This window comes from Stereum hirsutum, assembly GCF_000264905.1.
Source record: "Stereum hirsutum FP-91666 SS1 unplaced genomic scaffold STEHIscaffold_33, whole genome shotgun sequence".
Taxonomy (NCBI): domain Eukaryota; kingdom Fungi; phylum Basidiomycota; class Agaricomycetes; order Russulales; family Stereaceae; genus Stereum; species Stereum hirsutum.
Window position 1 is genome coordinate 16,172 of NW_006763163.1, and position 23,886 is coordinate 40,057.

The 23,886-nt window shown below is 48.7% G+C and overlaps 8 protein-coding genes across 8 annotated transcripts; 6 read left to right on the forward strand and 2 right to left on the reverse strand.

Annotated features, from left to right (window-relative positions):
• Positions 1–1,034: 1,034 nt before the first annotated feature.
• On the forward strand, positions 1,035–3,243 carry STEHIDRAFT_116791 (uncharacterized protein; the record flags this gene model as incomplete). Its single annotated transcript, XM_007311729.1, has 9 exons — positions 1,035–1,172; positions 1,241–1,726; positions 1,750–1,786; positions 2,020–2,037; positions 2,168–2,444; positions 2,506–2,704; positions 2,757–2,969; positions 3,022–3,127; positions 3,179–3,243. The coding sequence occupies 9 exons, from the start codon at positions 1,035–1,037 to the stop codon at positions 3,241–3,243; spliced, it is 1,539 nt and encodes a 512-aa protein (XP_007311791.1).
• A 463-nt stretch (positions 3,244–3,706) lies between these two features.
• Positions 3,707–5,319, reverse strand: STEHIDRAFT_116792 (uncharacterized protein; the record flags this gene model as incomplete). Its single annotated transcript, XM_007311730.1, has 7 exons — positions 3,707–4,129; positions 4,186–4,284; positions 4,349–4,612; positions 4,639–4,722; positions 4,797–4,882; positions 4,950–5,015; positions 5,067–5,319. 7 exons carry the CDS (start codon positions 5,317–5,319, stop codon positions 3,707–3,709), a joined length of 1,275 nt encoding a protein of 424 aa, XP_007311792.1.
• Positions 5,320–6,103: 784 nt separating this feature from the next.
• STEHIDRAFT_116793 (uncharacterized protein) lies at positions 6,104–7,182 on the forward strand (the record flags this gene model as incomplete). Its single annotated transcript, XM_007311731.1, has 3 exons — positions 6,104–6,784; positions 6,837–6,899; positions 6,979–7,182. The coding sequence occupies 3 exons, from the start codon at positions 6,104–6,106 to the stop codon at positions 7,180–7,182; spliced, it is 948 nt and encodes a 315-aa protein (XP_007311793.1).
• Positions 7,183–10,251: 3,069 nt separating this feature from the next.
• On the forward strand, positions 10,252–11,095 carry STEHIDRAFT_164003 (uncharacterized protein; the record flags this gene model as incomplete). Its single annotated transcript, XM_007311732.1, has 5 exons — positions 10,252–10,576; positions 10,652–10,764; positions 10,818–10,899; positions 10,949–11,008; positions 11,067–11,095. 5 exons carry the CDS (start codon positions 10,252–10,254, stop codon positions 11,093–11,095), a joined length of 609 nt encoding a protein of 202 aa, XP_007311794.1.
• Positions 11,096–11,561: 466 nt separating this feature from the next.
• Positions 11,562–12,995, forward strand: STEHIDRAFT_164004 (uncharacterized protein; the record flags this gene model as incomplete). Its single annotated transcript, XM_007311733.1, has 7 exons — positions 11,562–11,816; positions 11,881–11,947; positions 11,997–12,023; positions 12,083–12,631; positions 12,695–12,714; positions 12,786–12,889; positions 12,947–12,995. The coding sequence occupies 7 exons, from the start codon at positions 11,562–11,564 to the stop codon at positions 12,993–12,995; spliced, it is 1,071 nt and encodes a 356-aa protein (XP_007311795.1).
• Positions 12,996–14,349: 1,354 nt separating this feature from the next.
• STEHIDRAFT_164005 (uncharacterized protein) lies at positions 14,350–15,624 on the forward strand (the record flags this gene model as incomplete). Its single annotated transcript, XM_007311734.1, has 7 exons — positions 14,350–14,464; positions 14,522–14,650; positions 14,735–14,860; positions 14,913–15,203; positions 15,259–15,369; positions 15,432–15,539; positions 15,599–15,624. 7 exons carry the CDS (start codon positions 14,350–14,352, stop codon positions 15,622–15,624), a joined length of 906 nt encoding a protein of 301 aa, XP_007311796.1.
• Positions 15,625–17,353: 1,729 nt separating this feature from the next.
• Positions 17,354–20,781, reverse strand: STEHIDRAFT_116795 (uncharacterized protein; the record flags this gene model as incomplete). The annotated part of the gene is made up of 9 exons (XM_007311735.1): positions 17,354–18,555; positions 18,755–18,810; positions 19,087–19,124; positions 19,187–19,319; positions 19,526–19,534; positions 19,668–19,679; positions 19,853–19,869; positions 19,894–20,506; positions 20,561–20,781. 9 exons carry the CDS (start codon positions 20,779–20,781, stop codon positions 17,354–17,356), a joined length of 2,301 nt encoding a protein of 766 aa, XP_007311797.1.
• Positions 20,782–21,595: 814 nt separating this feature from the next.
• On the forward strand, positions 21,596–22,873 carry STEHIDRAFT_116796 (uncharacterized protein; the record flags this gene model as incomplete). Its single annotated transcript, XM_007311736.1, has 5 exons — positions 21,596–21,633; positions 21,696–22,312; positions 22,343–22,425; positions 22,486–22,553; positions 22,819–22,873. The coding sequence occupies 5 exons, from the start codon at positions 21,596–21,598 to the stop codon at positions 22,871–22,873; spliced, it is 861 nt and encodes a 286-aa protein (XP_007311798.1).
• Between the last annotated feature and the right edge of the window lie 1,013 nt (positions 22,874–23,886).

A 23,886-nucleotide genomic window follows, 5' to 3' on the forward strand; every position in this document is an offset into this window, starting at 1 on the left:
TGCCACGTCCTGCACCGGCACCCTGGCCCGTTTCCTCTTCTCTCGTTCTCTCTGTCATCATGAACATGGACGTTATCAAAGTTCTTCAGGTTGGTGGGCTACCTTATACTCTCTGCTTTACTGAAGCTGTTTGGGTAGGACAATCTACGTTTTCTTCTCGAGCACGCAAAATCTTTGGAGCGTGAAATTGAAGCTCAGCTAGAATTCATTGGCAACGTGCGCCCGGAGGACTTGGTGGCTACTCTACCGCAGGAACAACGTCGCGATGTTAGTCTAATTCAAGATCTCGACTGTGGGTGATACTCAATTTATTGTCCACCTCACATTTTGTAGCCGTTTCGACTGCATCCCTTGTCATGGGCTAGTTCGGGCTCAACGGCGTCGTCCAGTATTCTGTCTAGTCGATCCAATCGTCAAGGGTGAATTTTGGGTAAATAGTCATCTGGCCTGTAGCTGATTACTTTGTCAGAACATCCCCTCCGCCAAGTCCAATACCCATTGTCTCTCCGGATAATCATCGGTATTCAGAGGTGACATCGCCGACCTTGGTCGCCTGTCTCTCGTGCAGAGGCAAGAAAACCAGATGCATAGGCGCCTCTCCTACTACGGGAGAATCATGCATGTACGTAGCCTCCCGTCTTCACCGGACACGTACCTCAGCTGTTTGCAGGTCATGCTACACTCGAGGTATTGAGTGCTCGTACCCTCCTTCCAATCGTCTTGCGCGTGCCTTGGGTCAAGAGCCCGGCGGTGGGGCTGAGATCATACAGTTTTGATCGCGCGCACCATCTTCGTTTCCCTTCGGTAATCTGTCACGGCAATCCCTTTTCTCTGGCTGTTTGTTCCTATGTATCTCTCTTTTCCCATCTGCACCGCATTTTGAACTGTAATCTTTCTTCTTTATGTAAACCGATATTCCATAGGTAATGTAGGCTGTTTTCGTATTCCTTGTGCAGTAATTTAAGTTGATACTGATGTTATCCGTTTCGTTTATATCAGAGTGCACTGCGTGAAGACGGTGCTGGTGAAACGATATGCGCGAACCTACCGACGCCGAACTCACCACTGCTCTCTCGGAGATCCTTTCAATTTGGCCCGAGAAGAAGGACAGGCTACGCTTCGTGTTTGAGCGGGTGAAGCGATGGAACCCAACCTGGTCTGTGACGTTGGAGGTAAAGTCGCTTGCAGTCTCGTTACGCACTTTGTGTTTTGTATGCTGACCGGTTTTTTCCCTTGCCAGAGAATGTCCTTCGTATACGCCAATGCACAATGGGACGCTGTCGCGGTCGATCAACATCCTCCCCCGAAGTGGTCTGGTGTCATCATTCATCCAGACGACTATGGTTTATCTCCTTTGCATGATCCCACATCCCTTCACTCTCACCTCGATCTTTGTCTTGTCGAATTCGACGAAGATGGCGCCGTCAGTACTCAGTCTTTGATGGACCTCATTGGATCGAAGGATGTCCACTGCTTCACGAACGCATACGATCGCGATTCTAGGGTTGACGATTGGTACTACGCGTTCTATGCCAGGTCTTTAGACATCACCAGCGCCCCGAACCCTATCGCCGACATTGTGAAGCCTTCACATCACCCGATGATACGAGGACGCGTTCTCGTTGTTCTGAACGGTCCGACGGGTGGAAGGTGGGAGACATCACAAAGGATTGATGACACAGAGCTTGGGCGAACCTTGTGGTGGTACCTCAAGTCTGGAAACGAGGTCGGTGATGTGTTCGGGGAAAGGGAGCTTCGGCGTTATATTCGGACGTTGATGGAATAGGTACGTGGTGCTCGTATTTGCGCCATTGGATATTACTCACTGTTTTGATCAGGAGCGTGTTTTCATACCAATCAAATTCTTTCCTTTCTTTTCTATATCACGATAAAAACCCAAAATCGAACTCGTTTTCCTCTCTCTTTTAATGATCAATGACACATGTGCTATGTTGGGCCGTATCCCGAGAAACAGGACTGGTCCGCGGCGTTTGATGATTTCCAAACTTCATTTTACAGCTCGCGTAGCAGGTCCGTGTGAGTTCCTTGAATGATATCTAAGGAGCCCAAACTGAATCCGTTGTCCGCTCGTGTTTACCATGTCTATCATTCGATGTGAGCCTTCTTGTCCTACCCATTTCGCAGTTTTTGACTTTTTGTTTTACAGGGAGAGATGGTGCTGCATTCTTACGCGCGACAGTTACAAGTGACGGGTCCTTGGATTGGTCTGTATCAGAGGAAGACACCCATGTTCCGAACACTAACGATGGTCTCCGACGATGGTTAAAAGTCGTCTCTGGTCTTTGCTCTACCCGCAACTTCCTCAATTATCCTTTCGATGTCGTCTATTCCGGTCCACTTTCATCCTTTCCTCGTCCCCGTATTGAGATTCGTGTTCAAGGCGTACTAGAGAAAGGCGCGCTCGCTAGTGGAGTACTCGTCACGTAAGTATCTAGACATGCTCCATTCTAATGCAGGATAGTTGTTTACTGAGGTGCTTTATAGTCGACCTATTTCTAGTGGATGGGAGCGTGTTCGTTGGGTGCGATTAGTGTGCGACATTCACGATCACCAGGAGAGATTTCAAGAACAAGTACGGGTCTTGCGTGCTGTGGCGGATGCTTGTAAAGCACAGGTAGGGTTGCCACCATCACAGTTGTCTCTGCCTGATGCAGTACACCTTCGACGTCGTGAACCCGAGGGGGTACGTAGTGATCTTCATCACCCCGGTTCACTACACACTGACCTTTCAACAGAAGGAACCGATCGTTCCTTTGGGCATATTCGAGATCCACAAATCCTCCATGTTGCTTGAAGAATTGCCCGTGGATGGTCTTGGTGTAGGAGACATTTTAGACATCCGTGCGTTCGTGGACATTGCTGTGTATCGTGGGGATGACACTCTCCCTCGCACTGCCGTTTATTTCTCCTTCGACGAGATCGTTAGGGTTGCTCGAGCATTGGGTCCCGTGAGTCTTGTACTATAGGCTGTGCGACTGAAACTAATCTAATATCATGCAGCACATAACTTTAGACCCAGCGGTTCCTCCGGACAGGCTGGATGAAAGGTACTCTGAGGCTGATCACGTGGGGTATGACAATGCCGGTGATGTGACTGTTGGGCAGGGTGAGTCGGTTTCGTGTTTCGCTATCCATATGGTTGCTGATTAGAGCGCAGATGAGGAGCTGTTAGAAACACTCAACTCTCGCTTTCCTCCTATGGACATATCTTTCTTGGATTAGCTGGGGATTCCGTGTGGCGAGAGTTGTATAGTACAGTCCTTAGTCTCGAAACTCCTATACCAAATAATCCATAAAAGACCCGTTTCACGTTGATCCCAAGACTGATGATTTTCTTACCACCCGATGTCTGCGTCTGATAAACATGGCATGTAGGAGGGGCCGAGACAATACACCCATTTTGAATAGACGTTGGTGTTTCGTTGAGTCATATGTCGTATCTTGCAAAATACTCAGATCCCATCTGGTCACAGCACGGATAAGCTCATAAAAATTCACTGAGTACTGCATCCTTTTGTTTCACTCGATGGGTCGGGATAAGCACCCGCGGACTTGCGTTAGAGTTTCGGAAACTAGCTATAGCTCCGAGTTATGTCTTACTCTCGATATGCATTATTTTATAAGAGTCGAAATTGAAAACGAGTAGGGTGTATATGTATAGCTATATATGGGTTTTACAAGAGGACTACAAGAGTCCTCTCTTTCTTTGTAGTCCGTCAATCCACTCGCCACAGAAAGCCTGTAGCTCAACCACGAGCTCCTCGCTAATTCCAGTTAGTCTCGAAAGGGTCTTTTTGCTCCACGCCAAGATGGACTGCGGCCCAAGGCCCTGGTCCTCTATGACAGGCAACTCTGATTGTATATCGATACCTCTGTGCTGTGCAAAGTCAGCCAGCAAGCGACGAACGTTGTCGTTCGGTGTGATGTCCGGCGAAGTAAAAACGAAAGCCGTCTTTGCTTTGACAGGGGTAGATGGGGTAGACGTAAGCGGTATGTTCAAAGCATCCTCGGTAGAGCGAATACGCGGAGGTAGATTGTATTCCGTCTGCATCGCGTAGAAGGCGGAAGGGTCAGATGGTCTGCCGCCAAATGGAGTGTCGAGCAGACCCTACCTCTCAGAATTAGGTGAGTAGAGTAAACCGCGAGATTGGTTGTATTGCATACCGTACTGCGAGAATGTGTAGCACTGCGTACACTGCCTGGCGTATCCATCAGACCCGTACTCTTCGGAGGCACGGAAATCGTGCAGTCTTCGTCTGCGAGCTGCAATCCATGTAAGAAAGTACACGCAAACGGATACATGTTGATGCATCTGTCATGTGCTCACCAAAGCCGATGCCCAGATAGTAAGGTGGTCGTCCTCGAGATGAATATGGATACCTGAAGGTGACACGAAGCAGAGTCCCGGCTCGTTGTTCTCCCGAAGGTGCACCGCGCAGACATGTTGTTGTTTGAGCTTGGATATAAGTTGTCTGGTAGAGCGACGTATATCGGTATGGCGTTCGACTCGTCGAACCTTTCTCGGATGAGAACGTCCCAGAGTGACGGAATGTGGGTCACCATCAGAGTCTATTTCCTCATAACGTCGGACCTGTGGGATGAAATAGATAGGATAACCTTAGGACTGGTAAATAGGCAGTTAGGCAATGTGACCGACTGGGCCTCGGGTACTAGGCGAGCTGACGTGTATGCAAGAACAGCCTTTGAAAATGAAGACAGCATCAATATATAAAGAGTAGTAAGATGTGGGGTTCAGCGAAGTTAGCGAAGCTCACGTTTATATCGACTTCGCGGAGCTTGAAAGGTGGGCGAGCTAGGTGGTGTCGGCATACTTCTGTCTGCCGACGAACAGTCTTCTGCACTTGTCGCAGAAGAGAGATTGGTATGAGAAACATGACAGTGCGCTGAGAAAAAGGGGTGAAACAAACCGTGTTGTCGATAGTATGTATCCTCGCTAGAGCTGACTTCGAGGTGAGTTGAACTCGAGGGAGAATCTATACGGAAGAACGTCAGCTACATCAAAGATACTGTCATTTACGGCGTACAATCCGATTTGGGAGAGAGAGGGAACGAGCGCGTCACTACCGGTTCTGAGTCGCGATTCGTGCGGATGACATCCCCACCACCAAGGGTGACAGCTGAGCATCGTGAGGTGCTCTCAGTCGTGAAGTTCTCTGTCAGTGATGTCGATAAGCATGCCAAGGTAGACGTCGACTGAGAAGGGCCGTGGACACCCTGTACGTCGCCACACGGTGAAACCGACCGTCGGGTCCCCAAGCCACGCAATGGCAGGACCATCACCTGGAGGATTTAGACAAGCTGATGCAGATTTTACGGCTGAGCAAGATGTGAAGTGTTGAGGTACTAAGAAATGGAGCGTGAAGTGTTTATATCTTGGGAGCCCAAGAAGTACATCCACTGATGAGTCCGGTTTTGAGTGTGGCGTGCAGGTTCTTGGCTACGAGAAATCAAACTTTGAATGGCGTAGCTAATACGACATGCGGGCCACAGTATATGCTTGAACAGTTCAGGATGTCGCTGGTTTGCCGTTCTGCGTCTGTCTCTCTCTGTATTGACTGTCAATCAGTTTCCACAAAATTGAACACGGGCGGGGTTTACCGGGTGACAGAAATAGTAATCATAACCTATCATAAATAATGATTTACGAAAATCAGCCACGTGTCTGATGTAGCGTTGTCTGCACTTGCCGCTCGTTCTTGTCATGCGTTGCTGTAAGTTCTCTCTAACCTGCGGGCCCAACAGCTTTCGCTCTCTTGGTTCCGATGTCTTGGGCCCCATGTGGCTGTAAACTATTCACTGAGTGCTGTACCTCGTATCAGATTGCTTTCGCTCGAGTCGGACAGGTTGTTCGATGAAGGTTCACTGCATACGTGTATATTCCGGACATCGGCAGTTTAGATGAACAGACCGTGGACTCTGACGTGGTATGTTGGGTTACTTTGACCCTCAGTCTTGTCTTATTGACCCATACCTCACACGGTCTGGGTAATTTCAGACGAAAATGACCGTCTAGGGGTGTAGGTTTCTTTAAAGGACAAGAAATTCGTAAGTAGCGCCAACAATGTATCTCCAAGATCTCCCCCTCGAAATTCTTATCCAAGTTCTTTCTACGCTCTCCCTTACAGACATGCAGAAGCTCATGCTCGTTAACTTTGGGTGGCGATGGCTGATCCAACGTTTTCTTTCCCGTAAATACCATCTCTCCCTACTTCCCTATGTCGACAATCCCTCTGCTTTTCGCGATGTCATGCGCACCTCACATTCTATCATTTCCGGCTCATTCGCTCTCGACTTCGGCCTTCACGGCACCACGGAGCCGTTGATAAACGCTTCCGACATCGACGTGTACACTGGCGTCTCCAATGCGATCACCATCGTTGAATATCTTCGCAACAAGGAAGGCTATCTCATTGTTCCTGTCGGTATCAACCCGTGTTGGGCATGGATAGACGATTATGAGGGCGGGATCACTTCAGTTATTCGCATGCTTCACCCGCGAGGGTCCAAAATCGACGTCGTTTGCAGCTCGCGGATTTCCGCATTGCATCCGCTTTCGTACTTTTGGGGCACGCTGGTGATGAATTTCTTGACTTCGGATGGATACTGCTCTGCATACCCTTCCCTAACGGAGCGTGGTATCGGGTGTATTCATCCGTTGCGAGATGTCACACCACGGGTGGAGCGCTGCATTGAGAAGTATAAGAGTCGTGGGTTCTCTATCCGAGACTTTGCGCAGAATGAGGTGCGTCTCAACATTCATAAACGACATCTGATTTGCGCTCATGAAGACCTAGGCAGAGCCGCATACTTCAAGGAGCACGAAGGGTCTACGGAAATTTGGTGCACAGAGGATGAAGGTAAAGGTAAAGTCGCTCAATACCGTGCTTTTGTTCTCACTATCTATCGGCATCTCTAGCTGACTATACTGTTAACCAGGTTGCCGTCCCATGGCATTGCCCACATGTAGTTAGGAGTTTTAGCGACGCAGGTTCGCTCCATCTTGCATTCAGTCCGCGCTCGCGTGGCGAGACCTTGTATCCATTCGAGGAGCCAGAGTGGATCATGGGCGGTTCGCATTGCGGTGGCGGTTGTAAACTCCATTCTGAGGGTAGTGTTAACCCCCGTGCAACTTATTTCTAACATATCATCTGCACTTGAATCGTAATTCGTCAGTCTCCTTTTTTCGTATCCTTTCGCTATAACTCAAAAACTACACAATTGTTGATCATCTCCTTTCCACGCTTATAAATATCAATTCGTTGTTGAATATCTTTCCGAATCACTTGTGACATGTCTATCCGTAAGATATCATGGCAATTCCGAATAAAAAAAGAGGTGCCGCGAACTTGCTATTTCTTCTGTTCTGCCGTCTCCCAAAGGTATATATATACTTGGTGCTTCGATGCTATGTATCTGTACTCGACATGTCGGAACTCATTTGTATGTCTCCTACTTCTTCTAACTACTTTGTACTGACTGTTGTACCGATACAGACCGAGGATTACAGACCCTGCTGCATCCCTACAACTCGCCCCTTCGAGTTGTCCAGGTTCGTTCATGCAATTCGAACACACGGGTGGTTCCGGATAATGAAGCAGCCATTCATCGCTTCATCCGAGTTGTATCAGCCGCAAGTATAGTCGACCACTCAATGAATCCCTTCCACGTGATCTATCACGTACCGTCAAAACTGCCCATGCATTTCAATGTCAGGGTACAAGGCATATTCGCGGACGGTTGTGTAGATGAGTACGGCAGCAGTTTTCCTCAGTGAGCAGTTCGAACCATTCTGTATCATAAGTGTTCACAGTTATGCCACAGCGACTCTGATGACGTTGCGTATCATGAGCCTTTCCAATGGCTCCAGCTTACTTGGGGCTATTTGTCATTCAAGTCAAGATTCGATGCACAAAATGCACACCTCAAACTTATCCTCGATTCCTGTTACAGCCAGCTGGGACTTCGGCCTCCGCGGACAGATATCCCTCCCGTTCTCTGCCTTCGTCGAAGGGTATATCAAAACGCTAATGTGAGTTTTCGTTACATCCACCCAAAACCCTAACTTCGGTTGATTACTGATGCTATGATCGCCCATAAGCTGGCTCTTACCAGGCTTTGCGAGGATGGTACTCTATCGGTATGTCGTCCGAGGGAGTTCTATCGCGGCGATCTCGTAGAGGCTATTGTCACAATAGACGTGACCGTGGAGGATGCTGAAGATTCCATACCTCGGACCTCGATTTACCTGAGTTTCAGTAGAGTGACCTCTGTCATGTGCGCAGATCACTTAGAGCAGGTCAGAATCTCTCATATCCGTACTCTATCTGTCATGCTAACCCAGATTCAGATGACTGAACTGGCCGGAGAAACATGCCATTTGCCTGCCAAAGACGAACTCCTGGACCATCGTAATCAGGCGAACATGGGGTGGTATGCTCCCGTTGTGGTGGGGACCTTCGATGATGAGGGTACGTAGCTGCAGAAACCTAAACAACATAAACATATTTACTCTTTCGACAAAAAAATCAAAATCCAATGTTTTCTTTTCTTTTTCGTTTTTCGAATGAGTGGTTTCCGTTCCACTGTACCGCCGTAAGTATAAGAACACGGGCTCTGGCGTAGTGTGTGGACTCACTGTAGTGAGACTCCGTTACACTCTACTTCACCTCTACAGCTACATCTTTATGGCTCAATCACTGGAGAGACTGACTACGATGGTGTGTGTATCGATACTATTCATGAACATGTTTATTGATGAAAGGCCACTAGCGTCGGGCTCGCATACATTCCGCCACCCTCCCTCCTCGCCTCAGATTCCCTCTCACTCCCACACCTTCTCCGGCACAACCGCTGTTTGACACACCGCGCATGTCTGTGCCTTTCTTGGTCCATTCAAATGACCCTGATCCCATGGTGCGTTGTTTTTAAGGTTGTATATTGGTCCCATAATGACCAATTTGTAGCCAACACTCCGTTACCCTCAGGACATTTCCTCTGAGGTGGATCCGAGTCGTGGGTCTACGACTGCATCGACGGAGCGCTCGTTGAATGGCCCAGTGAGTTTTGTTCGGTCTATTATCCCCTTCTCGTGCTCATGTGTTATTGAGGAGGCTGTTCCTACGGCGGCCCGTACAGCAGAGCATCCCTCCCTTGATTTAGCCATGCGCGACATCGTGGATACTATTGCCGACCGTAACATCGATGGCCAAAGTCATACGCTCATGCCAGTCGAAGATGAGGCTATCGAAGCATCGTCGGAAGACGAAGATACTGATGAAGAAGAAGACGTTGACGAAGACGAAGACGCTGACGTCTTCGCATTGGAAGGATTCCCAATGCCGGAGAGTTGGGCGTCGATGACGGAAGAAGATGCTGCACAAGCACTTCTGAGCCTTGCTTTTGGCATACCACCCGTAGGACACGGTGATCGTGATGTTGAGATGGAAGGCGGGTCTAGGGATGATTCACTCGACGACTTCATCGTCAACGACGCGGATGAAAGCTGCGCTGCTACTGCGGGTTCTGATTCTGACCAGAACGCGTCTGATGCAGATGACGAGATGGAGCCCGGAGCTCAGTGGGTCAATGGGCGTCGAGAGTATGAGATTGAATGCATATTGGATCACCGTATCTTCTCGGACGCATCTTATTTTCTGGTGAGATGGCTGGGGTACACTCCCGAGGACGATCTCTGGCTTCCCGCTAGCGAGTTCCGACATGCTCGTGAGATCCTTCGAGAATATAAAGTTCGTGTGGGGTTGATTTAGATACTTTTCGCTTACTTTCTTTCATACTTACTAAACCCAAATACTTGTACTTTCTGTTCAAAAAAATATATATACACATATTCGTTGGTCTCCCGTTCTACGATGGGTCGAAAGCTTACCGTTCTTGTATAACCGCTGCAGTGGCGCCCATCTTGATTCTGTTTTAATCGTGACGACAAACCCAAAAATGTGTTTATTGAATGCTGAATGCCTCAACTTCATAGCAAACGCAACAAACGCCCCTGACCGACGAGCGGCCGGTGCGCGGATACATGTAAGGCAACGTTTGTACACGTGTCTTGCCTTATTGGACTAGCAGCCCGCGGTTCTTTCCGTGAACCTTCAGTACCGTAATAATGCTGGACGATACTCTTGGTAAAAAGGGACTGTTTCCTCATGCCGTGACTTTACCTTCTCTTGCATTTCCCGCAACTGAGTAGCTATGGACCGCTCCATCGTACACAAACCCTTCACGTCTCCTACCGCTATGTTCAGGCCTGAAACTGTTGTTCCCATCTCGTTTGTTACGGCCCCCAACATCATCAATTCTCTGTCGGATACGGTTTCAAAGCTCAGCAACGAGCTCTATATAGCACGTCGCGAAGCAGTGCAAGCGCATAGCAGTCTTGGGCAGGCGACTCAGCGTCACTTCGTTCAGCATGGTGAAATGACCGCTCGCCTTGCCTTGCTGAACAATCAACTGCAGGATTGCTACGACAACATTGTCGGGTTTCTCAACGTAGCCGCCGGTTACAGCGAGAATATAGGTACGTTCAGCTTTTCTTACTGTCGTCGATCTTTCTGACCTTTTCTTCACAGATGGTATTCTTTACTTTCTCCAGTATGCAAGCAGTATCCTCATCGCTCTATCATAGCTCCCCTTCTCAAGGCGATTGAGGAGTCTATCGAGAAATGGACGGTTCTTAGGCCTCGTATGCCGTTGAAAGATCAAGCTGTACGTTTTTTCATTCAATCAAAGGGCACATTGTTCTATAACGTTTGTCCTAGACCTCCGAGGATCAAGTACGTTGGCTCAGGGAGCAATCCGACGACATTTCTGATAATTCTAACAGCGCTGTGGGAGCCGAAGGTGAGCGGACGTTCTTCACATTCATTTCAGGATCTCAGATCACTCCTAGAACCTGATTCCGACATATATCTCGACACTGATATGTGCCCCCCGCTGAAGAGGGATGCGGGTAAGTCATTGCTCGGTTTAGCAGCATATAGAGCATAAGTTTATATGATATTTCGCAGCGTCGCGACCTGCTTCAAGCTGCAACTAGGTGGATGTTTGTGGATAGAAGCTCGAATGTAGACGGCGTGGAATGAGAAAAGAATGACCGTCTCCTATGCCGTTTTCGTCAATTTAGTTTGCTGCGTGATGCTGAGAGAAAATACGATCCCGGGTTCCGTCTCATCATGCAGGTGTTTAATGCCTCAGCCAAGCGAGCAGCTGATCAGCTACGAGGTCGTAATTCTGTTGTTCTCCGCCGCCAATCAATACAGCAACGCTCATAACCAGATTCCAGCCCCATTCACAATAGTACGTATCAAGACTATGGTCGAGAGCAATGGGCAAAGGTACCACTCTGGATACCGTCACGGTCGCTTTTCCCCATCGTTGTACTAAAAATTAGACGCTTGTCGTGCCTTTATTCTAAAGGACTAAAGGTATTTAAACATTCGTTCTCCCACCTTCCATCATCCCTGTCCCATCCCTTCTCGTCGCTCGCTCCACCGTCTTAGACAATGGAGTCCTTCCAATCCCCACTCGACGAGATCAAGCACCTCCAAGAACGGCTCGAACAGTTTAAGCGTAGAGACGATGAGTGGGAGGGTATCGTTGACCTTTTGGATGATAAGATTCGATGGCTTCATTTCAATCTTCATAAGGAGAAGGGGGACAAGATGAGATTGGAATCGGAGCTCATAGCGGTGAAGCGTGCCCTCGGACCGTCTGCTCTTACCCTGCTACAGGAGCGGTTGAACACTCCGGTGATACGTGTATGTATCTCCGTCTCTCTCTTTGACTGGTGAGGCCTGCTGCTAAAGTTTTTGTTCGGTATAGCTTCCGGAGCTTCCTGCGTATCCCTCTGGTCCTAGCGGTATCACGGTTACGCATACAACCCCGACAGGTAAGTAATCGTTTCATCCAGCATGTTCAGTTATTGACGTTGTTGATAGTCGTCAACGGTTCCCGTGTCGTCTCTCGTACGTGATCTACTTCCTGGTGTGATTGATGCGATTTTCCTGATACTCAATATCTCTAGGAATTATGCCTCCTCCGGAGATGGTCAATCCTCGCGTGCCGCCGCAGAGCCAACCTGTGGCACCAGCACAGACTCGCCACAGCCTCCCTCCTAACCTTTTCGTACCACACACCCCTCGAGCTCCTCACACCCCAACCCCTCCAGTTCAACGTGCCGAGACGGGAATACGACCTATCGCACCATCTCAAGCTGTTACTACGCCGTCTTTCCAAGTCGGACCGCCGCCGCCTCCCGTTAGAGCCCTCACTGTGTCTCAATCAGGACCTCAACGTCTCCCGCCGGTTCTAATTCAGCCTGCGCCTCCTCAGATTATGCCCGCTCCTCCTCTTCAAGTCAGACCCATTCAGGTCGTTCAAGTGCAACCTCTCCAATTGCAGACCCCGGACAATCGGACTATGCTGCTTCCAGACCAAAAACGCCCAGTAATCCCTATCCAGTCTCATCCTCCCGGGAGGTTTAGGACGCCTCCCCATGGTCCCCCTGCGACTACACCGGGACTTTTGAATATAACAAGGGTCAGTGGTCCGACACTCTCAGCACCTGCTTTCCGTACGTTCTCTTTTTGTGATTAAAGATATGCTGTCCACTGTGCTTATGCTGAGAAACCGACAGGTCTCAGACGTAGCCCACCCGTCAGTGACGATCTGATCTCCACGAGTGCGTCTTGACCTATTTTTGCCAACATCTTCATACAGATTTATAGATCGCCTTCAGAACGGCGCAAGCTGTCTCAAGAACGATCAATGACGCGGTCACCAGTCTCTCCTACCCCTCGACCGATGGAGGCGTTATTACCGCCCCGACCAGGTCAGTCAGCGGCTGTTTATCTCTAAACGCTGGCCTGACGTTTTATCATGGACACAGCGACATCGTCTGGATCTTCGTCCTCCGAAGGTATTTCCACTCGAAGTAAGTGATTTCTTTTCCTTCATTCTCCCCCTCGTTACCTGTGTTCAATTTGCGTCTTTCGTACAACCGAACACTTTCGTTAGCTTATGCTTGTAATTAATAATGTAGCGCGCTCCTCAAAACTCGTCGTTCACAAGACTTCCGACTGCTCCCCTTACTGCACAGTTTGTAAATCTCCCGGTGGTAAGCATTGAAGCTAGGCGTTGGCGTGCATTGTTGCCCTGATGTGTGGCATGTGGCTTCATTGCGTGGTCGGTATATTACAAAAACCCACCTTCGTTTCTTTTTATGAAAAAAAAACCCCTACTCGTTGTTTTCTCCTCCAGTAATTATTTTGTACCATGAACGATAGCGTGCAATCGATCCCGAAACCGTCTCTTTGGCTAAACCTACGAGTGGCGAGCTGTGGCGTTCATCTGGGAATCCTGCCCGACAGATTGGCAGACCACGTGGGAATAGAACAACGTTTTCGCGTTCATTAACTTTTGCTATGTTTAACCTCGCATAATCCATGAAAGGTAGTGTTTGGCATCCCTCGTGAGCAACTGCTACTGCTCCATCTTTTTGTCGGCATTCATTCTCGGTCTATCTGTCATAGGTATACATTGAAAATTCAAACCAACGCCAATATGCCCATCTCCGAATGTCTGTTCCATGTTCTTGATTCACATCTGTTTGTAAGTACTTTTCCGTGGTGTCTTTTTGAGCTCTCCGTCTAATCCGTCCCATAGGTACCTCACTGCCTAAGCTGTCTGTGCCATAAACATGAAATAATGAACTCACCCATAATACTAAGTTATCCGCGGAGCTCGTACCGTCAAATAAACCGCTATGACCGTGAACCACATAGCCCAGGTCACCGGTACTCACCTTCATTCTTCGAACTCAGCATAGTATCATTGGTATTGGATCGGTTCGTCGTTTTATCTCCTAATCTGCATAAACAGTCCACGGACAGATGACGGCGAGCCATAACATTTCGAATACACTTCTTTCCTTATTAGATCAAATGTCCCTGCTTTCTGTGCTAGTTTGAAGGTCCATCGCGGAGCGACCATACGATGCGTTACCGATCCCTCAAATCCCCAAAATTAACTCTTCTTTCCCTTCAAGACTATTCGACCGTCACTCCAAGTATGCCCCTACAACCGAAAGCTTGGCGTACGCCACAGTTACGCCACAATGTTCGGTGTGGTCTGCGACACGGCAGTGAGGTGTATACGTGTCAGGTATCATGGGTACTTAAGAGGTGATGTATTCTTTGCTGGTTTTTGTTCTGTAGCTTACCCTTCTCTTCGAGTCCAGCATCAATCGTGTCCTCCCAATTTTTTCCTTCCTCATCTGCCTTGAGTACAACCATGTCTGATCCGGTATCCATCCTTGATCGTTCTATCAAGGAACGAGGTCTCGTAGCTGGATATGTTCCGATACAAGATCCGCAAGGAAAATGGGTTGTCACCGTCACCGTTCAACGTGCGTGGTACCCCTTCGTTCTATCCTCTGTCACTCATCTATTTATTTGGCCGACAGACTCGCAGACCACCGGATCGCATCGCGCTGGTGTTATCACGCGGTACAAAGGTGTTGGGCGGGCTAATCGAATCAAGAAAGCTAAACAGCTCGCTGCAAGGGATGTGCTTACTATGTTGCCTCCGCCAGGTACATCATATCCGTATTATTTAGCCATTTATTGTCCACATATCGTCAAGAGCGCTTCGTTCCTACATTGACCATTTTTCTAAGGTGTTCCTCCAGAAAACATTCCAGATCGCCTGCGGTTCCTTATGAATCGCAACCAAGGACAGATTGTGTTGAAGGGTCAAAGTACGGGAAGGATCCTTCCACAGTGCTGGAAATTTGAGATGTTCGGTTCGTATTCAACTTCATACCTTGGAAGTTGACTGACACTGAAGGTGTCTAGTGGGAAGTGATACTGAACCGGTGGCCACATCAGACTGGCGTCTTCGTAACTCCGCGATGAAGCAGGTCCTATGGCGAGCCTGTGTGAACCTCGGCTACTTGAATGCTACGCCGTCCGAGAGCGACATGCAGATCGACCTAGAAGACCATGAAGACGATGAAGACGAGGTAGAGGCTATCCTCGATGGTCAGCACGAGAGAGACGGCAACTCGCCCACCCTGCAAAGTGTGCACTTGATCACAGATGTACCATCTGGGCCAAGTAATCTTCCTGGTGACATACCTTCAGACGGTTAGATCTTCATTCAATACTATGTGGTTGCGTCGTTGATCATACGTCAATCAAGACAATACGCCAGACATGCTGCGCTATCTAATCGCTAGGTACGAGACAGCGACCTTCCGTGTTCGATCCCTCACTGGTGTATCGCCCGTACGCTGGGAGTACTCCCTGTTCTGTAAGAACACTATACTTGCACGAGATCTTTTGTAGTATTGATTTACTGATCTTCATCTGTAGTGGGAAATGACACCCTTCCATGCGGTGTTTCGGACTGGCGTTCTGCTCGTGTCGCGAGGCGACAGGCTCTAGTGTCAGCCTTCGAGATACTTGGTATCCATAATGCAGGTACTATCCTTTTTGACCTTACATTTTATCATCGATCATCTTGCTCACTAAATTTATAGCTGCCAGTGCGCCGTCAACATCCTAGTTTCCTCATCGAAGGGTGTAGACCTCGAGTGGATGTGTACATATGCTCTCTTTCGAACTTTTCGCTCCTATTTGCTCTTGTATATTCTTTTTTCCTTTCGAAAGTGAAAAAAAAACATGTATTCGTTCCAGCCTCCTCTTTCGTTGTGTTGTTCCTGCAAAAGTCCGTCGCGAACTTCATGTTGAGGGGAACTAACTGAGGATGCATAGTTGACAATACCCGGATGTGACGTCTGCCAGTGGCCCTTCAAGCTGTGATACACTCTCCGGTTCCACTTATTTCCGAACAAGGCTTGTTCTCGCACTCACACTGTAGTCCGATCGTGGAAGCAATGCAAATACTTCGAATATGTCGGTAGTATATGGTCCCTATCAAGACGCTTCCGAAAAACAACATATGTTTTACGGAATAAGTATTCGACCATCTTGTCCCTCCTTCCTTCCTCGATCGTTGCCGGCCAAGGTCGGAGCTGTCTTCTCCGGGTATACACATGTCACATTGGCTCAATATTCCTCCGAGATCAACGAATATAAAGGCGTATCATAATACTGAAATCACTGTCTCTACGCTCCCCCGTCACCTTTCTTCGGACTTCCTGTGTACATGCCTTGCACGAGCTCTCTCCAGCGGCGTAAGGACCGGCACGGTCTCCGGAACCCACGATGAACATCATAGTCCATGCCGATCTGAGCTGGACCAGAGGCGCATGATGAGCGTGTATGGAGGACAGGTGTTAGAGAGTTGGAGCTCGAGGATGTCTCTCCATTTCCTATATCTCCGCTTGTTTCTACAGTTAGACTGATGTGTGCAGATCCCCTTTTAGCTCTCCAACGTTTTCTAATATACCAACAGACACGTACCTGTCCTCTTCCACGATGGTGTTGACTATGATAAATATGGGTGTTTTGCATGGACGGAATAGGTTGGATGGTGTGCGTGTTCTTCGTGAGGATAGTATCATGCTTGTCATGAGGTGGGGATGGTTGTGAAAAGAAGGATCGTTGGGATGAAATGAGTGGATGAGCCTATGCCGTTACTTCACCATATGGACCTGGACAATTCATGGGGGCGAATAGTGGCGTCTGGTAGTCCCTCTGGCACCCGTGCTTCTTTAACTGAATGGTCGTTAACATGTGTAAGACCTAATCTGAGCAAATTGTCTTCTGATCGCTTCAGGAAAGGACCCTTTTTTCTGGGCGCAATGTGGTATTTGTACGTTCTTGGGAATCCCAATTCAATCTGGGATGAGACAGAAGTCCTTGGCAAGGAGATTTCAGACATGTCCAATTGTCTCAGGTCCAAAATCGAGTGGATCGGTACAAGGCTTCAATATAACCCCATGTCTTCTGTAGGATACCTGATCCTTTGACAGCACCCAGAGAATGGGATGCAGCTCATAAATATAAGCTAATATTATTTAACTTTGCTTGGCGCAAGAGCTAGTTAATGTTATATGAAAAGTGTGAAGCACGCCACTGCATGACCTGTGAAACGTGTATATCAATTGGCACGTAATTTAAGCGATCGGTACCCATTTACCCTATCTGTAACAGCCAGGTCCGTAGCCGAACAGAGAACAAGAAACAATGTACGGTGAATATAGATGACGAAGAGAAAGGGAAAAGGACAAAGCAAAACAAGGCAGACTCGAAGCAGCCGATAAAGTGATGTGGAAGGCGGGACAGGAGGACGAGAAGTGACGGAAGCAACGTGACTTTACAATACCACCCTACTTGGCGTGAGGTATAAGCATGTAGCCGGAATTGGCGTCGTTGACCGATGTGAACCACGCAGCACTCGGAGTTCTACCCCGCGAAGTACCAGGCCTGCCATCGTAGCCTGACATAATTACAGGGTGGACCATGCCTTGTCGATGAAAGGTAGGATGGTGCTCCAGAGTAGAAGGGGAGGAAGCCGTCGTCTCCACGGGCGGCTGAAGAGAAGAAGTAGAGGGATGTGTCGTACCATGTCGACGAGGGAGTGGACAGATTTCTCGTGCAGGAGTGTATGGTGATGTGAACTTCTGAGTAGAAGAGGACATGGGGTCAAGTTGAGCGTCCCGTATGTGGAGAGTAGGATTAGGATTGGTAGAAGGCGGGTGGGTGAGGTTCTCTTTAATCGACGATGCAGCAGGTGCAGAAGTGAACGAGGTCGTCGACGGTCTGTCGTCAGCCCTTCTAGGGATCGGAGACGTGGTTTGGTGCCCGCGGATTCGGTCGCTACTTGGGCGGTGAACGGTAGTAGTGGTTAACAAACGTCGAGCTTCCGAGGTGGTCGAAGTCGGTGGTGATGAGGCAAGAATGTGAGGCACAAGATGAGGGAGGCATGCGACAGGACGAAGGACCTTGAAATCGTACATCATCGCCGACGGGAATGTATACGATTTTGGGAACGCCAATCGGACACATTCTTGTATCGGAGGTTGGTGGTGACTTGTCCAGTATGACAGGTCACCAGCCTCAATCTCTCCCATTGTCGGTTCTCCCAGGTTCTCGTTCTGATACTCCTTCGGTACAGACATGACCGAAACTCTGAGAAGACCTACTCGCGTGACCGTTCCTGTCGACTCATCTCCCTTGACCGTCGACACGAATATGAGCTCCGCGGGGGATCTCGCGAGTAGTGGCCCAACGCTCGCCTTCCACCATGAAGCGCACATCGGGAACATGTCGGTGGTGATATCGATGTCAAGACCGGGGAAGGCGCCGGGCATATTCCGCCACAGATCAGAGTCAGAGTATTCCACGTTAAAGATGTAGTCATGTCTGAACGACGGCAACAGAAACTGGCTCGAGCTGAACGGGCTATCGGGGTTATCGCGGGGAGCCAGCGTCTCCTTTCCCATGATGAGCTTGCGCGCTGAGCGTTCTTCCCAGTTAGCCGTTGGCGTTGACAGATACATGACAAGCGCTACGTACTTGACATGTTGCTCTAGAGATGGTCAAAAGGCAGGATATTGCACTGATGCAAGTAAACTATTATCTAGAAGTCAGGCAAGAATGCCGTTGGTTAATCAGTGATTGAAATACGGCATAGTGGGGGATATTGTCAAACAGTGGGACATACACTTCAGGTTACGGCGAAAGTAGTGACAGTTATGTTCCACACGGTGATGAGCTCGAACACTGACGACCAAGCCGAAGGCTAAACCAGAACTGTTGGTATCTTACGAGGTAGAAGGAAAGACTACCACAAAGTGAAGGTACGGTTCGGCGAGGGACATGAAACTTTGTACTCGAGGCGTATACTTTGCGGGTCCATATATATATTGATGGGTTCGGGGTCCCACCTCCTACCGTCCAGATTATGGGGCATCCTACGGAGCGCTTGAGTCTGACCGTTCTGCCCAGGCTCCGCGGTCCCTAATATATCAGTTCCGACCATATCTTACTGTCAGAAGAGAAACTCGCCGTACAGAGGCTCACCGTATCATCTGGACATTCAAGGCGCCTATGTACTCACCTCTTGAAGGAAGCCGAAAGACACGATTGACCGGAATACTGAGACCACCACGTATGCATTTGTATCTTATATACACTCATTACGAAACCAATGGACAAACCAGTATCCTCAGAGGGAAAGTACCAAGAACCCCGCACACGGGCCAGTGCGTAACGGTGATCAAGTTGGAAGGTTCATATAGGTTGATGAAGGATCGAAGTATTTGAAGTAGCTCAAGATCGATGTAGTATTGACTGAAGATGTTCGAAACAAATCCAGAGTATACCGAAAAAAGGTAATAGGGAGAGAAGTCCTCGAATTGAAGGGGAGAGACATCGAAGCAGCGAAATATGGATCGGGAGCAAGACGGACGCCACTTGTCCCGTGTGAATTTACTGGCGGCTGCCGAAAACTCGGCCGCCACCTATCGCCACATTGACAACCGGTGTCGACGACGCACAAGTCAATCCTGCATAAATCAGAACACAAATGAAGCAACAGTCCTGTATAAGGTATGTTACTAATGGAACCTTACAGGGAACAACGACGAAAAACGTGACAGCATTGAACAAAACAGAACAGAACAGAACAGTGTAACGTACGGTGCTAATGAACTGTACAGGGAACAGCTTCGAACAAAGCGGCAACATAAAACAAGAAACGTATGGCAAAGCGGTAACCACGAACGCTCAATATGACGTGCACGAGTCGTGCGCATAGGTAAATCTGTCGAATATAAGCTGGACGGTGAATACGACAACTTTCTCTTGATAAATAATCGACTTACTTTCTCTGTACGTCCACCTGTTAGATTGGCCAGGCACCCACCTTCGCACCGCGTCTGACAACAGCCAGATCAGGCTCCATACTAGTGTCGGGTATGTCATAAACAATAGTGTCGACAATGGTAAACGGATGAGAAGAAGGAAAGGTAACCGCGACATCAAACTTATTCTCTTCGCCTATGTGTAACCATCCTACTTCTTCTGCGTCTATCTCCAGCGCGTCATCATACTGCTCGTTGGGACGTCCCGTCAGCTCCGCTGGTACACGAAGCACGGCCATCTTGTCCGCTATGTTGGGTTCATCCCCATACTCATCTCCGTAGACGAACACGAGCACATACATCCAGCCCTTTGCTATCACCATCATCTCCATAACGGCAAGACGGTGAGCGATCGGCATGAACTTCTGGTATACGCGCATGTCGCTGCCGACACGTACTCCGGGCACAGCGCCGTTTATGTCGACAAAATGGGCGTAGGAGGTGAGCATAATGGACGGTTGTGGAGTTTGCTTCAAGTAGGTCGGCTCCAACCACAGCATGAGCTGGGTCTTCTCTGGTTGATCGTTCGCCCCAGAAAAGTAGGTCTCCCCGTAGATCCTGCTGACTTTATCAGGACGAGGAAGGAACTCATACTCCATGAAACGGAACGGTTCCCTTTGACAAGGTCAGTAAGATCGCTGTTTATAGGCAATATAAACATTGACGTACTCCTCCGAGTCTTCGCTATCCTCGACCGACGATATCGATGACACAGACTGGCTGTCGTCATCATCCCCGGTCACGAGCAAAGACGTACTGGTGATGCTGATGTCTCCACGCTCGGCGCGTTCAACAACTTTGCATATCCATTCATAGTCTTTGATGCGCATGCAAGTCATACCACAGAGAGAGAGAGTATGGACAGGGTTGACGTCAGCGAGACCTTGCATGGTATGATGGTAAGTGCACCACAGTTTCTGGTCGTGGATACGTGGGGTGGGGCAATGTTCTTCTAATCCCTGAGGCTTCTTTTTTATATCTACCACCAAACGAGTCAGGACCGTTTCCCAACGTACCGGAACTCCATGGCTCATCAGCGTGCTCCTTTGGCTTTGGTTCTTTTACGTTTTACGTTTTGATTGCGGCCCTACAGACAATCACAGTAAACAAATATACTTGATGTTTGCTTAACTGCTTGGTTGTGATCATTCTCTGATGATTAACTTGCATGGCATCTGGTGGGGCTCAGCTGGTTTTGCATGAACGGTACAACTTCTACATGCGCAAATGAACGAGCACTTTAGCGTTGTCAGTAAGAGCGGGTAAGTACCCCCGTGTTATGGAATAGTGCCCGTATCACGTAAACTGATTTTGAAACAACTACGTGGAGGCACCCATGAATCTTATGAAGGGGCTTCATCTACCGCCAAAAGGAAATATTGGCATCCTACATCTTCCCAGCAATCTAACTTCTGATCACAGATCAAGCGCAGTAGACTCTCTTTGGATTTCCATGGTGTTGCTGTAATATGTGACAGAACCTTCGGCTATCAATGGCCATAGTGACCAAGACTTTGCGGTCCTCATCACTATGACCATTGACAGCCACTCTCTATCAAACAACATCCAATTATCTCAACAATCGCATTCTTTACTCCAGTGATCGCTATAATGTTTGGCATGCATCAGCTTATCATGAAATGCAATGCAAAAATAAAGACAATCTTCACCTGGGAATGGTCGCAGAAGTCAAAAGACTCTGTTATGGCTAGCTTCCCAGAGGTTTCCGACTGGCGTACCAGGTAAATAGTCAATCTCCGCGAATTGTGTCAAATTTTTGCACATATACTTACCATACATATAGTGCAGGCAGTGCTGTGATCTTTCAGCCTGCTCCTGTGAAGCTCCAATTTGCGCATATTCCCTCTTCGGTTGTGAACATTCACCCTCCCGTTTCCCGTTCCCTCTCCAGAGTCGCCTCAGTATCACGCCACTCCACCTATTGGAAGCAATGGCGCACCTTGGATTCCAAACACACCCCATCCTTTTCTTTCCACGCCAACGAGATCGCCAAGGACGAGGATACAGGCCGTCGCCCATCCGTCATGTGGGGAATGGATTGTTGGGTCGTGCTGGAGGCCAGACTTCTCTGTCTTGCCGTTGGGCCTCGACTGTACTGGGACAGTTGGTGCTCCATTTTCATCGTTTACCTCTACGATTCGCATGAGCATCGTCAACAAATCATTCGGTCCGGAATACTCATCGTACCCACTCGAAATGTATGGGGCCACTCTGAAGATGTGCAGGAGGAGATGTCGGAACGAGGGAGATGGTTTGGTCGCGCATTTTGGCATGTGTGGAGACAGATTCCCATGGAAGCACACCAAAAGGTCCAGCTCACCTTCGAATATGGTGACCTTCCCGCTCATATCGCCGCAGAAGAATACCCCGGGCATCCGTTGTTTGGCGCCAAACTGGGTGGTAGGAAAGATGACTTGTTCAATTGAACAGTTGACGACTTGTGGTGGAGGATGATTGGGATGGGTGGATTGCAGCGAGGATTCAGGACAGCAGAGCGACTTGGTAAGGAAAGGGTTGAACAGCGCTGCCGATGTCTCGCATGCATATTTGCTTCTAATTTTGCACTCGCGTAGGAAGGGACATATATCTTCCTCATTGAACTGCTCAGTCTAACGCCACACTATGCCACACTCTCGGTATAGTGAGCGATTTATAAGCAACAGATAAGATTTCCCGGCAGATTAGATAAATCCATTATCGACCAAATGGTTTCGGAATCTGAAGCATAGTGCGACTTTCCGTCATTCGCTACTCGCTCTACCCCTTATCTGTCCTATCACTTTTGCATTCTGCATACCTGTACTATACTTCCCTTCGCTTGTTGTCTTTTGTGCTCTCTCGGAGTGTCACTAATATCTATCGTTTTGACCATACGTGACACAGAATATACGTATTAAATTGTGCAGCTCAACCATTGTAGCGCCACGCTACTTGAAGATTAAAGTGGCGTCCCTTCGGTGAATTCCGAACTGCAAAAAATAAATAGAGGGACCAGGGTATGCCCAGCGGGCGATCATATTGAAGCCCGCCGTCTGACGCGATTCCTCAATTGGGCGTTAACCGGATAAGCCCCATTCGGCACTGTTGTCCAATCATATGATTGAGGATCATGCGCCACAAGGCGTATGGCTCGATGGTGCCACGAACGCGCATCAAATACCCAAGAAAGTATACTCGCTTTCCCTCAGGTGCAATTGTGGACTCCACACTGTCTCGACTTGAGAAATGATCAATGGCTTGGACCCAGAACATGGAACCAGGCAGTACGGAATCTTGAGACATACGTATGTCGCCGCCACCGCTAAGTCTGCTACTACTACTTGCCGTCTAATGTAAACGACATGCAGTTCACGCCAAGTTGGGCACGAGTTTGCCTACCGTTGACCTTGGCATTCCCACTCCCTCTGATGGCGTGGAGAGTATTGCAGACACCTTGACCCAGCGAGGCTGTCCTGTCTTGATGCTTGAGGGAATCATGATTCGAGAATCATGGACCATGATTGGCCTAATTTAGATGGATGCGACAGAGGAAGGCCACTCAATACCCGCGAGAACGACTGCCAAGAACCGCCTTGTTCCGAGTGCTTTCAGCTTCCTTCCTTCCCCAGCAATTTCTGACCACCACAGGACCCCGTCGTGCACACTGCCAGTGGCGCTCCACAACCGTAACGAGTCAGTAATTTGTGTCGACGAAGACAAGTTTAGAACTCGTTTCCGTCGGTAATTGGTTTTTATTTTTTGAAAATAAATGTTTTACTTTCTGTGCTTTCGTGAACTCCGATATGCGCGTACGGGAGTGCAAGTATGCTAAGCAATACATAGTTGGTTCGCAATAAATTTAAACGTCTGGCCCAAATAACTGAAGCTCGCTTCCGCGACCACCGGGATCACATCAAAATAGAGTTAGCCATTCTCAGTACGCAGTACTCAAACTGCTGGCATCAAGCTCAGAGATACCCCATGATGTGACGAGA